At 32.8% G+C, this 13,989-nt stretch overlaps 2 protein-coding genes across 2 annotated transcripts; one reads left to right on the plus strand and one right to left on the minus strand.

Annotated features, from left to right (window-relative positions):
- Window positions 1–808: 808 nt before the first annotated feature.
- Window positions 809–3,276, plus strand: LOC121236771 (ras-related protein RABA1b-like). Its single transcript, XM_041133222.1, has 2 exons — window positions 809–1,217; window positions 2,643–3,276. The coding sequence occupies exons 1-2, from the start codon at window positions 997–999 to the stop codon at window positions 3,076–3,078; spliced, it is 657 nt and encodes a 218-aa protein (XP_040989156.1). The 5' UTR covers window positions 809–996; the 3' UTR covers window positions 3,079–3,276.
- Window positions 3,277–4,884: 1,608 nt separating this feature from the next.
- LOC121236772 (pathogen-related protein) lies at window positions 4,885–8,736 on the minus strand. The gene is made up of 4 exons (XM_041133223.1): window positions 8,319–8,736; window positions 8,083–8,215; window positions 5,422–5,720; window positions 4,885–5,238 (listed from the first exon to the last, which is right to left on the minus strand). Exons 1-4 carry the CDS (start codon window positions 8,469–8,471, stop codon window positions 5,092–5,094), a joined length of 732 nt encoding a protein of 243 aa, XP_040989157.1. The 5' UTR covers window positions 8,472–8,736; the 3' UTR covers window positions 4,885–5,091.
- Window positions 8,737–13,989: the final 5,253 nt, after the last annotated feature.

Here is a 13,989-nt window from a genome sequence, read left to right on the forward strand (position 1 = left end):
AATAAAAGGAGAGAATCATGTGTCATGGGAAGAAGAAAAGCATCGGCGGCCGCGAGGAGTTAAAGCCTCTTATGCCCGTTTAGATAAGAAATAGTGCTTTCAGTTTCAATCCATCTTATTATTATAATTTTTTTAAATTCTTACATAAAATAATTGATGACGACAACTTAATGCAAGCTCAAATCAGAATATTAAGGGTTGAGCTTGAAAAATAAAAGGAGAGAATCATGTGTCATGGGAAGAAGAAAAGCATCGGCGGCCGCGAGGAGTTAAAGCCTCTTATGCCCGTTTAGATAAGAAATAGTGCTTTCAGTTTCAATCCATCTTATTATTATAATTTTTTAAATTCTTATATAAAATATAATAAATAATTAAATTTTTTAAATATTAAAATAATAATAATATTTTATTTAACTCATTTAAAATTATTTTATATTACTTCATCTTACTGTCCAAACCAATCCATAGACTGTTTTATGATTAGTTTTGGACAAATTATTAAGCATAATCTTCCCTTTTGATTGTTTATTCAATTTGTAATTCATGTGATTGTGATTGTGATTTTGACTGTACTTTCCATTGACAATATTGCATCACATTTTTACTCAAATGTGAAGTGAAAGCAAGTTTGTCAGAATTGGAATAAAAAATGCTACTTTTTCAGAATTTATGATTAAAATATAAAACCTCAAAAATAACCAATCAAGATTTAAAAAAAAAAAAAAAAAAATTAGAAGAGAATTCCATGACAAGCCCGGCCACGAGGCATGAGCTAACTTATTTAGTCGGTAAGGAACATTGTAAGCAGATGGAGGTTCCCGCATTTTACATCTTTTTCTCACTCTCTCGCATCATTTCTGGCGCTTTTTAAAACACTTTCACGCTCCCCACTACACCATTCCACCTAACAGCTTCGTTTGCTTGCAAATCTCTCAATCCTTCCTCCCCCCCGCGTTCCAAAAAATTCTTGGAATAAAGCTGGTTAGCTAGCCAACAATGGCGGGGTTCAGGGCTGACGACGACTACGACTACCTGTTCAAAGTGGTCTTGATCGGAGACTCGGGCGTGGGCAAGTCGAACCTGCTCTCCAGGTTCACCAAGAACGAGTTCAACCTTGAGTCCAAGTCTACCATTGGCGTCGAGTTCGCCACTCGGACCTTGAACGTTGATGGCAAGGTCATCAAGGCCCAGATTTGGGATACTGCTGGCCAAGAAAGGTTCTTGCTTCTTCTTTAGCTTTCTATTTTCTCATCTGGGTTTCTCCTCTTTTAGCTTCTTGATTGTTGGGTATGAGATTTATCAAGCTTGGGGTGCGCTCATTGGATTTACGGGTGTTTTATTTTTTAAAAAATTCTACACAGATTTAAATCTTTAGTCTCTCTCATGGATTTGTTTCAATAGGTTACTCCTTTGTGGAGATCTAAGGGAAAAACTGGATTCCTTTTTTTACTTACACAAAATGAAATATAATTTTCCATTTTCAAATAATTATAGTTTGAGTTTTCATACATCTGAAGGTTTGGGTCCTTCCTTGGGATTGTGTACATGTATATATCCTTTTACTTGTTCGTCGGAGATCGTGTATGAATTGCGTGGATTTGGATTATGAAGGCATTTAGCGAGCTTTTCCTGAGTCCTCCATTTAGTGCATATACGTCAATTGGCTATATAAACGATTGTGGATAGTGCTAATCATGACTAGGTAAAGTGTAAGTGTTAGTTTTCTTTAATAGTCACATTGACAGAAGGATATTGAATTTTCTCAAGAGTCTGAGACAGAGGGAGTAAAGTTCAGACAAATGAGACGATTTAACTCATTGTATTGTGAGGATGGAAAAAAAAAAAAAAAATCTGCAACACTCTAATTCAAATCAGGCAAAACAAAGTAAAAAATCCGTATAATAAATAGTTTCAGCGATTTATTTAGTCACAAAAGCTGTAAAAAGAGACACTATTAAGATCAATAACTCAATAGAGAAAAGAAGAAACCAATTTGATGTATGTGATCAAATATGGATAAATGAAATGCACTTAACGACTCCAATCATGTGATCATCACCCTTTGCAATGGATTGATCAACTTGAAGGAAGAAGGTCGGGGAGGGGTAGAGGAGGTTGGTTGAATTTGTCTCAATTACACGAAGGGGGAGAGTCTTTGCAAGGATGTTTGTTGCTGATACTCTAGAATGACTGAATGGAATTGGTTTGAGAATTGGGAAGTTGTAATTTAATGATAAACTTTTGCTAAAGGACATTATGGTTTTGGCAAAATCACCATAATTGAATAGCTCTTGCAAGGCAAGAGAGGGATCAGGAAATGGTCTGCACTGGTTCCCCCACGGACTTGTCACATTGATCTCCAACTAACTTTTGCATTAATTATTTTACGAAGAATAATCCATGAACACTCATTTTAGTTTTCTGCTTCTGGCCTACCTATGGGAAAACTCGAAAAAAAAAAAAGGCCTGAAGATGCATGAAGTTGTTTGAGCCTTACTTTACGTAGCTGCATCTAATGAACCATCATGCCTTGTTGAAACACTAGCACCATTTAATTTGGTTAGGAACTATTTTATTCAGCCTGCGAAACTCTGATTATTGGATGATATGTTATGTTTCTGTTTTCCTTCTTCACTTTATAGGTACCGTGCCATCACCAGTGCATACTATCGTGGAGCAGTAGGTGCACTTCTTGTTTATGACATCACTCGTCATGCAACATTTGAGAATGCCGACAGATGGCTGAAAGAATTGAGAGGCCACACAGATTCAAACATCATTGTGATGCTTGCTGGGAACAAATCTGATCTTCGCCACCTAGTAGCTGTTTCAACTGAAGAAGGTAAATCCTATGCTGAAAGGGAATCACTTTATTTCATGGAAACTTCAGCACTGGAGGCAGTAAATGTAGAAAATGCCTTTGCTGAAGTACTGACTCAAATCTACCACTCTGTAAGCAAGAAGCAAATGGAAGGAGGAGAAAATGGAGATGCTTCATCTGTTCCAACGAAAGGAGAGAAAATAAACCTCAATGATGATAAGTTTGGTTTGAAAAAACTTGGTTGCTGCTCAAGTTAGATTTGAGAAACATAATTTTATCGGCTGGATTCAACTTCTTTGTACCGAGAGTATTATTTTAAGCGGGACCCGAAGAGAGTAATTTTCTTGGGGGTGTTAAACTTAGTTTGTTAAACCACGATGCATGAGACGCAGGACCAGAATAGTCGCGAAAACGGCATGGTTTTCCAGTTCCTATTATAGTGATCTCTTTTTTTTAGAAGTTCTTATTATAATCAAGGCCGTGCATTGTTAACCTCTATTTTACTACCATTCTGTGGTATATGTAAGCAACATATGGTATTCAAAAGATAAAAAAAAAAAAAACAGAAGAAAACGTTTCCTGCATATCTTGTAGGTGCTATTGGTCTGAGGAAAGCAATTTCCTGGCAACCAAAAATAAAATGTTATCCGAGTGTCAGTCGAGCAGTTGCTAAAAAATCTCTCTTCTCATTGTCACGGAATTGGGGCTGAAGACAGGAAATTTTTTTTTTTTTTTTTTTTTTTTTTTTTTTTTTTTTTTTTTTTTTTAAATAGACGAAAGTCACTTGTCTGTGAGTGGTTCTGTCCCAAATTTATTAGGAATACTACGGTAACAATCCCAACTTTTTTCCACTTCCATTTAACCAACAGAAAAATTGGAACTTTGTCACAGAGGTGCGTTTTTGCATGGAAAATAAGTTTTTGGGATCTGAAGATTGCCTTGCAGAGATTATTGGGTCTCTCCAAGAGTCATTTTTCTGAAACAAGAATTATTGAATTGAGTTAAAGTTTGAGATTAATTAAATGGGTAATGATATACTTATTATTCTTTTACCACCTCTTTACTACTCTTAATATATATATATATATATATTTCTTTTAAGTATTTTTTAAACATCCCTAATTATAAAAAATTTAAAAAAATATACAATTTCACTAATAATCACTTTCTTAACCATTAAGTAAAAGAAAATTTTAAAAGAAAATAAAAAATAAAAAAGGGTAGTAGAATGATAGTAGAAGAGTGATAAGGCTATCATTATTCTAATTAAATATTACACCTTTTTTTAACTTGATATAATAATTCTTGGTTTTAAAGCATTAGTTTTTGATATTTTGAAGGATCAATCATTGCAACGTGTAAATTCAAATTAAATAATCAAGATTTCAAAGTGCCGATGAAATAAATCATAATCATTCAATTTGAAAATAGTGATTAGGATTAAAAAAGTTATACATAAAAAATGCTTAAAATTCTAAAAAATCTTGCCTCGAGTAAAATTGCATATATATCGATTCATGACTCCGTGCATTTACGAGAATTAATTTGTGCCTATTTATAGAAACTTTGTTAATTTGTGTCATAGATTATAGAAGCATTGCGTATTCTTTTTGAAAAAGAGTGATGTCACTATTTAAAAATTAATTTTTTTATGTAAATCTCATATTTACTTAATTTTTTAAAAAGAGTATGCATGATGCTTGTATATTCTATAATTGTAAATATTATTTTTCTTTAGGTAGATGCGGATATATGGTGTTGATCCGAAAATAAAATTTTGAAGAAATGAAGTTTTGGTTTGAAGCTATATTTATCATTCTTTGCAATTTTGTTTGGAAGTTGGTAAAATCAGATAATATGTATTGAGCAATACTATATATTGTTTGGAACTGGTACACTTTATCAATCGAGGTCTGCGACATGTCGCTGAACAAAGCTTAGCAAAGCCCATTTTGTTCGAGTAATCTGGAACCTACTCTGTCTCGTGCTGAATATTTATTTACCTCTGCTCAAAGCATGTACTCAGAATTTCTTAGAATCCGACAAAGACGCGATTAATTTTTCGAAGACCAAATGTTTTATTACTGAAGCATTGTGATATTTATGACTAGCATGCTACAGAAATACAGAGTGCTGAGCATCATTAAGGGTACAAAAAGATAAAAGTTTAAATCCAATTGAGTACATGGACCCCTGGAAGAGAAGAGAATGGAGGAGAGACGATGGATGGCTGGAATTACCTATTTAAAGCAAAAGCAGATATGGTTTAATCATTTGGAGAGCGGGCAGCCATGAGCAGCTGTTCCAGCACCATGGTGCTTGGACTCTGAGATAGGTGGTCCCTTGAGAAGACCTCCAAACAGCTCTGCTGGGTCGTAGTATACCTCCACCTCTTCTACTCTGAGAGATTCATCAACCTATCAAGGAAATCAGATAGTCATCGGCACATGCTTTGAGTTATACATAAGAACATAGATGTACACTAGAACTTTGCCCTCCTGTTGTGACAGGAAACCTTGCAAATATATGTATGCTTTTATGCAGTTTTTTTTTTTTTTTTTTTTTTTTAATCTACTTGTTGGGAAGTATGTGAAAATTACCTTGAGAGTAGCCAATCCAACAAACTGAACTCTCTCTCCAGTGGGAGCATGCCCTTTATAGGGTCCCTCGAAGAAACCCCAGTGCCGGTATTTGAAAGCAATTTCAGGCGGTCCGGAATAAACATTGAGCACTTCCCACGCAAACCCACGAGGGAAAGCCGATCTAAAGACATCATGAGACGATTCAAAGGTCTCTTCATCTGCTTTATAGTATTGAAACTCATTTGGCAGAGAATTCTTCAACAAGGCATTGTAGCTCCCAAGCTTAAGAGTCTCTTCCCCAGATAGCCCCTCTCTCCCTGCAACCAAATTGATCATCTGCTGATTTATGTAACGGTGGTGCAAATAAAGAAAAGTAAAGAAGCTGCATGGCGAAGTTTGAACTGTAAGAACCAGGTTAACATAGTATATGCAGACTTTTAACCAGTCCCATGTAAGTGCACTTTTTGTAGAAATCAATAAGCACATCTTCAGGGGAAATTCCTCGGACCCAATCTTTCATCTCGTGCAAAGTCGTTTGTTCGATTCCAGATTTACCTTAACCTACCCCCGTTCCGGATCATAACAACTCCACTCGTGAGAGTAAGCATGGAAGTTCATGCGAAAGAAAATGGTATATTGTCAGAGTGTGAAATAGCTGCACGGAAAGTTGCATCCAGTCCTTTGCAGACATCATGGAAAATTACAAGTCCTTCGACTTTTCTACTATGTTATTTGACCAAAAAGTATAGAAGAATCACAAAACAGTGTACACGGTAGGGTCGAGCCTCCGGAATCCGGCCCACCCGCCCAATCCACCCATTACCCTTGTGGGTAGGCAAAATCCTTTAAAAAAATATATATATATCAAACGGCCTGCCTCATGCTATATAAAATTGAAAAAACTGACACTTTTTAATTCTCTCCCATACTCTCGGTTGAGGGGTTTAGTTCGATTTAGTTTTACAATTTTTTTTTAGAACCGAACATGTATATTGTATACACTAGTTTTAAAAATTTAAAAATTGATATTAGACCAATTCACTATCAAATCTGAAACTTCTAATTTTTCTATTTTTGGTTTGGTCTTGTTCCCTTTTTTCGGTTTTACAAATTATCTATATTAGTAATAATATGGTGTTTACATCTACTAAACTTTTAATCTATTTATATTATAGTATAAATACATTATTTTATAATAATTAACACATACTAGTAGAGTATTGAATTTAACTATAATCTATATAAAGTTCTAGACTTTTTATACGAGTACATATGATTAAATGTGTAAAAATATATTTACAAAAAGAATATATATTACAATTTATTATGTAAAAAATGTACTTATCATTGATATATATATATATATATATATATATCAAAAGTAAGTTTATATTAATAACGTAATATTCATGTTTTTGTTTAAGATTACAATTTTATGTTACATTAATTTTATATTATAAGATTAAAATTTATATTATTATATGTTATATCAAATATTATATTAAAAATTATAAGATTAATTTTATGTTATAAAATTAATAGACTTAAATAATAAGATTATAATTTCATATTATATTAATTAACAATTTAAAATATAATATATATAATGTAATATAAAAAATATAAATATATATACCGGTCCGATTCAGTTTAAATCAATTTTCAAAATATGAAAACCATGAATGCTGCACCGGTTTTGATTCGTAAGAATCGATTCCGCAACAACAGACCTCTTATAAATAGAATCAAAATCAACTCTTTGGTTTGGTCAGATTCAGTTCAATCAATTTTTCGATTTTTCTTTTATACGCTACTCTCAGACTCTCTCACCGCTCAACCTTCGTCTTATGCTTTTTCCATACTTTCTATTCTCCCTCCCTTATTGAGTTGAGTGTGTTTGGATGTTAAGTTGAGTTGAGTTGAGTTGAGATGATAAAATATTGTTAAAATATTATTTATTATTATTATTATTTTAGAATTGAAAAAGTTGAATTGTTTATTATATTTTGTAATTGAGATTTGAAAAAATTGTAATGATGAGTTGAGATGTGTTTGTTTTCTCCTCCTCCTCCACCACTTCCGTTATTCTCCTTCTCATTCTCCTATTCATTTTAGTTTTTTGGTTGCAGATCCATAACCAAGGCTAGGTTGTGAATATGCTCAAAGACCCACAGCCAAGCCGTGACCATGAGTTTTTGCAACCAACAACTATAACTTGGTCGTGGGTTTGCACCAAGACCCATTGCCAAGTTGTGATCATGAGTTTTCATGACTCACGACCATGGTTTCGCCGTTTTGAGACCCACAGCCAAGATTTGGCCATGGATAAGTTGTTACTCATTTTTTTTTTTTTTTTTTATCTAATTTATGGTTGGATCTATGTATTTAAAGTCTAATTTACATTTTTGAATTTAAATATGAAGATTTGGGGATAATTAAATATATGGATTTGTCCATTTGAATGTTTTGCTACAAGCGGTGGATTAAAAATTCTGCCAATCCATCGTTAAACAAGAGTGGATAGATAGTAGCTCAGGACAAGGTAGAAAATAACCACCCCGCACATACGAGTGCGAGGAGCGGGGAGGGTGCAGCTACTCACACGTATGGGCATGTAGCACCCCTAAATTACTATGCGGATATATTGACTTTAAAAAAATAAATAAAAAATCTAATTACCATTAACGAAGAGCTTGAACTTCTCGGGGTTTATGGTCTTGAAGTCCTTCAAGCGAGTTTTGTGTGAGAGCTCCATCTCCCATGACTTGACAGCATTTTGTACTATTTCTTCTAGTGATCCTTTTGGCCATTCCTGCAGAAAAAAATAATAATAATAACAGCAAAAAGCTATTATTGAGAGAGACGGGGAAAAAACAGAGAAGAAAAGAGGATAATTAATCCAGCAATCCGCCAACCTTTGTCCTGCCTTCTTCGAAGAGCTTGTTAACATCATCATATGTGGGAGCGCCACCATGCCTCCATTCGATTTTCTCTGCATCATCATGTAAGAAAGACCTATACTTATCTCCTACAATCTTAGGTACTGCATGAGCCTCTTCGGTAGCCATGCTAGATTTATCTCCGGGAAAAGAAAGAAACCAAGCGGTAGTTGAAGAATGAAGAGGATTTAAAGCTGATGCTAGAAGGTAATGTGCAAGTGTACAGAGACTGATAGATTTTCACTTGGAACAAGCTGAAGGAAGATGGAGAGAAGATTTATAGCACAACCTAGCTGGTTGGCCGGCCTGGAAGTTTTTATTATTGCCAGAAGTACTTGTGGACTGCATCATATGATCTCAATAATTTTTGTTCAACGCTAGCTGACATATAATTTCTTTTTAAGGATAATCTTTCGTGTAAATCTCTACAACTGGATTCTTATTTTTAAATTAAATAAGAATCTTGACTAAGAGTTAAAAAAAAGTGCTTAAAAATTCTAGAAAAATAAAGTATAATAAACCTAAAAATTCATCGGTCCTATCAGAATAATTCCTGAGAACCACCGCGACCAATTAGTTACTCGGCGGTAGTAATTTCGGATGTTGATTCGTTGAACAGTGTGTGGTTTAATTTGTGTGGTTGACACTGCGCATGCTCGTTACAAGAAGTACTGTTTCAATTTGCTTAATTTTCTGTCGTATTTTCTTGGGTTTAAAGGAACAATTTATCTATATACCGAAACCATGCCCTTTTCTTTCATTAATGCTGTCTGTTCTTTTTCATGCATGTGTTTCGTTTATGTTGAAAATTTGAAGTGGTTGTGTAGTAGTTGTAGATAGGCTGGTGTTTTGTCATTTCGTGAAGACAATCACCAAAGAAAAATTAACGGCCCGGTAAGCCCGGGCGTGGTGTCAGGTTTCAACTTTCAAGTCATTTTTTAAATTAACTCAGAGGTATTTTCGTAAGAAAGAGTAAGCACCGGTTTGTATTTATAACTCACGTCGATTCATTTTTTTTATCATTATTATTTTTTTAAATTTTTATATAAAATATAATAAATAATTTAATTTTTTCAAATTTTAAAATTATAATAATATTAAAAAATAATATTATAATAATATTTTATTTAACTCATCTAAAACCATCTCAACTCATTTTTAAAAGTTTAGAAAATTATATTAAAAGAGAATATGAGAGAGCTTATGTACAAAATTCTCTAATAAAAAGTATCCTTAAAGAGTAATGATATTCGCACAATACATTTTATAATATATGTTATAAAATGGAAGAATGATTTGTATAATTTCTAAATAGATAAGTCTCTACAAGTCTTTGTAAAAATATAGATCTCACCTTAAAAAAATGTAAAAAAATTATTTCTTGTTAGTGAGATTCATTTTTTAACAAATAGCAAGTACATGGTTTGTCTACTCAGATTTGTACCTAACATTACTTTGTAAAATAAAGATATTTTTGTAAATTGATGTTATTTTTATAAGATATTTTACAAAAGAAAAAAAAAATGCTAGTCACTGACATTTGGGTCCCGATAATTTTTCTTTTTTATTTAGTGATTAAGAATGTGTTTTTTAGTGATGTTGTAAATTTTTTTTAAAAAAAAAATTTAAGAATATAAAAAATAATGAAAAAAAAAATCTTCTCGAGATTGCTCCCGTGCAGCACTGCTCTTTACAAAAATATCCTTAAAATGATATCAAATAAATATTATGAAAAATAATGTGTTTATCATTTTGCATATATTTTCCATTTAATCTCTTACAAAAGAAAAAGAACGAATATATGCACGAAGATCTTTCTATAGTGGGTTAGTTTTATTTTACAATCATTTTATTTTTTTATTTAAAAAGAAAAAGAAAAACGTTAACTTATTGGGTGCGTTGTGTCTGAGGAAAAAATAGATAAAAAAAAAAAAAAAAAAAGAAAAGGAACAGTTGCGCCGCGGGCTATTTCACTCGGCCATTCTGCAGCAAGACTCGTCACCAAATGTCCGAAGTTAGGAAGTCAACTAGACACCGCATGGATGGGGGAACAGTGCAAGGCTTGACGTAGTGGGTGACGCAGAAGAAATTTTTATCCTTTTATAATGAGAAACACTTTACCCGATTACGTAATTTTATAAATATAATTTATCAAATTATAAAATTATTTTTATAATAAAATAGATCCGATAGATAATATAAAATCATGTTAATTTATAAAATTATTTTTAAATAATTAATTTGTGACTCCACATAAATAACATAATTTCATTTCCCTAAAAAAATAAAAAAAAAAGTAAGATGCATGTCAGCTACAGGAAATAAGAATGCATAGATATATTTATAGTACACGTCGGTATTTAAGCCTTTAACAGTAGTTAATCATATTTCACGTGCATTTATTTTGTTGGACAACAAGTGTGGATGCGTGGCATCTTAAGGAGATCATGTACCTATTTAACTATATAGTATAGAAATTAAAAGATATAAATATATGGATCTAGATCTAAGTGGTTGGACTTTCGCTTTCCCATTCAAGATTATGTTTTTTAATGGAAGTATCTTTTGGACAGGATAACCCAATTGAATATCCAAACAAAGAACTGAACCACACTGACAGGCTTTATTTATTGCACAACACTATTTCATTCATAATACGTTGAAATTGTGGTTGTTTGAATGGTTCATTGCTTCATCTTTCCGTGATTTCATTTAAAAGATAGAGACACTTGACCATTTTCAACAATAATAAATATGGTGTCGTAGCCCAAAGGGAAATAATAATTATTTGATCAATTTATTTGCCTATGACAATAGGTTACGTTTAAATAGTGGGAATATTTGAGAAAGAGAATACTTATAAATAATAGTAAAACAATAATAAAAAAATATTAAATAATAAAAAAAAATAGATAAAAAGTAATGAATAATAGAAATAATAAGTGAAAAGTAATAATAAAGTAAACAGAATCGCTTTGGAGCGGTCAGGCTGATCCTTTGGCTTAAACAACCTTCAATGATAATTTGCCACATCAACAATTCTACTTAAAGCACAATGAACCTCATCACACCAGATCTTTCATGAATTGGAGACCATTTTCTCACCTGATCGAAATCAAGTTTCAGCAGCCCTTAATTGTTCAAGCCTTTAACATCGCCGCAGGAGTTCACTTCAGCACCGTCGACCTCACCGTCATCCTTAGCCACTTACATGGTAAGCTTCGAATTTAGGTTTTTTCCTATAGATTTAGATTTATCTTCTATAGATGGTGTGTCGGGCTGATTGAGCCACTTTCATACCCGATCTTAAACTCCTCATTCCCCTCAGCCACACCTCATCAACAAGAGATTTTGCTCACAACATTGTCCGAGTGAAGGTTGAGAAATTAAATTCAGAGATAACCTGAATTTTTTCCCTTCTGTCTGATTCTTTTATAAGTTTTTACCATATAATTCTGCATGATGATAGCAGCAACTAGCGCCAGTAGCCGTGCATGTTCATTTTGTGGATTGCTTGGCTTTGTAGTTTTCTTCCAAAACCTATAACAATCTAGACAATTAGCCACCTTCTTCCAATATTAGAAAAGAAAGGTACCCAATATATATAATGTTGCAAACAAAATGGCATAAACCATCAAAGTTGTATGGAACGTACAGTAGGTTAAATTATTGTTAAAAAAGAAAAATAGTAATTAGTGCTAATTAGTTGTCACAAGCAAATTTTTTTTTTGCAAGTAATCCCATGCAGAATCTGAGAAAGAGATTTGAGTTCATTGGCAGACCAAAATCAAGCTATAGCAAATGTCTTTTTCTTTCTTATCATATTCACATTAGAAATGCCTAGTCTGTGCTGTAGCTTTCGTAGGCATTGCCTACTACCATTATATGCTCACTTAAGCGGTAGTTGATGTCGAAGATGAAGCACTATGGATGAGGGAGTCAATGTGATTTTCTCTTCAAGTAGTGATCTTTAGATCCATTCATTGGTATGGTATTTGACAATGTGAAAGACACTCAAGCATATCGATAAGAACAATTGTCCTTCAGTGAAGTATAATAACTTATAAATATTTGTATTTTATTTTTTGGTCTTTAATCGAAGAAGTTAATATTTATTGTGTTTTGTTGTGATTTATGTTGGGATCTTGGGCCAAGAACTGACACATATCGCAAGATTCGGATTCTTAGTGAAGTTGTTTTAGTGCAGTATAAAAATTTTTTGCAATCTTTTGTTAAGTTATGGATAGTTATTTAAACCTCTTTTTATCACAAAGTTAATTTAACCACTCTTTATTTTGATATGACAGTGAAGAATGCAGTAGATTGTGTGCTTTGAAGAGTGGAGTGAAACTTTGAAGAGTGGAGTGAAGCTTTGAAGAGTGGAGCTTTGAAGCTTTGAAGACTGCTTTTATTTCATAGTCTTTCATAGTCTTAAAAGAGAGGATGCCTTGGTTTTGTTATGTAAATCTGAATGTACTCAAACGATCAAGAGTTTTTATTATTCTATATAATTCCAAATATTTTGAAGCTCTCTTTCTATATGATTATGAAAAATCTAATATTTTTTATGGTTTCAAGCTTTGCTATCCAGATTGTGTTCAAATCATCTATAACTTACATTTTTATAACATGTCCAGAAATATGTACAAAACAGAGGTCTAAAAACAATATGTTCATTCAGTTGGAAAAAAGAACAACATTCAGCATTCGCAAAAACAGATTACAACATTCACCACATGTCCATTACATTCCCACATCATAATCTACATGTCCATTACATTCATTACATTCACCACCACATGTTCGTAAGCATAAAGATAAACCATGACAACAACAACAATTTCAGGATTTCCTTGTACTTTTTCTCTATTGCTTTAAATTTAGCTTGCTCGATTGCTACACGTTTATGAAGTACTCTCTTGCGGAAACCTTCTCCCAAAACTATTAGCAAACACATAATTTCAAGAATTACAACCAAGAAGGTGATAAAGCAAGAAGTAATCCAACCAGGAAGGTGATAAAGCAAATATATAACACTGTAGAAATATAACAAACACATTCAATTACAGTAGACAAGGCAAAAACACATAATTTCAAGAATTTTAATCTAAGAACAGTGTATATTCTGATGTGTCGAGTTCAGACACCAACTTCTTTATATGTTCTGTATAGGCTGCCAACAAGAGACGCAAGAAATATATTCTGCAAGCCATCCAGACCAATAAAATTAATGTCCTTCATACAAATGTATTCATTGCATACATAAACAGAAACTATATCGTTGCAAACATGTCAGCTACCATCTACAAAGATATATATATATATATATATATATATATCTAGCAATAGGTAAATCCTTAGATAGCTAAATCAGAAATCCAAGTGAAAAATAGTTAAAATCGAAGTTAAAGAATGGAGATAGGAGACATAAAAGGTAAAACAAAAATCAAGATATGTAACAGCTAAGTCAATACACAAACTTTCAATTACAACAATTTTTACCCCCTTCCAATAATACTAGTATCCCATGTAACAGGTAAACCATAGGTGGCTTTAGGTAGGGTTTTGTAACAACATGCATTTTGAGAAAAAAATGGTAAATAAAAAAACTGTATGCGTTAATCTTCATTCGCTTGATCTTGTCACC

This window comes from Juglans microcarpa x Juglans regia, chromosome 6S (assembly GCF_004785595.1).
Source record: "Juglans microcarpa x Juglans regia isolate MS1-56 chromosome 6S, Jm3101_v1.0, whole genome shotgun sequence".
Lineage (NCBI taxonomy): Eukaryota > Viridiplantae > Streptophyta > Magnoliopsida > Fagales > Juglandaceae > Juglans > Juglans microcarpa x Juglans regia.

Coding starts and splice junctions, on each gene's coding strand:
- LOC121236771 (XM_041133222.1), top strand. CDS start 997: ATGGCGGGGTTCAGGGCTGACGACGACTACGACTACCTGTTCAAAGTG. Junction 1,218..2,642: donor GATACTGCTGGCCAAGAAAG/GTTCTTGCTTCT, acceptor TTCACTTTATAG/GTACCGTGCCATCACCAGTG.
- LOC121236772 (XM_041133223.1), bottom strand. CDS start 8,471: ATGGCTACCGAAGAGGCTCATGCAGTACCTAAGATTGTAGGAGATAAG. Junction 8,216..8,318: donor TCGAAGAAGGCAGGACAAAG/GTTGGCGGATTG, acceptor TTTTTTCTGCAG/GAATGGCCAAAAGGATCACT. Junction 5,721..8,082: donor GTTCAAGCTCTTCGTTAATG/GTAATTAGATTT, acceptor ATTTGGTTGCAG/GGAGAGAGGGGCTATCTGGG.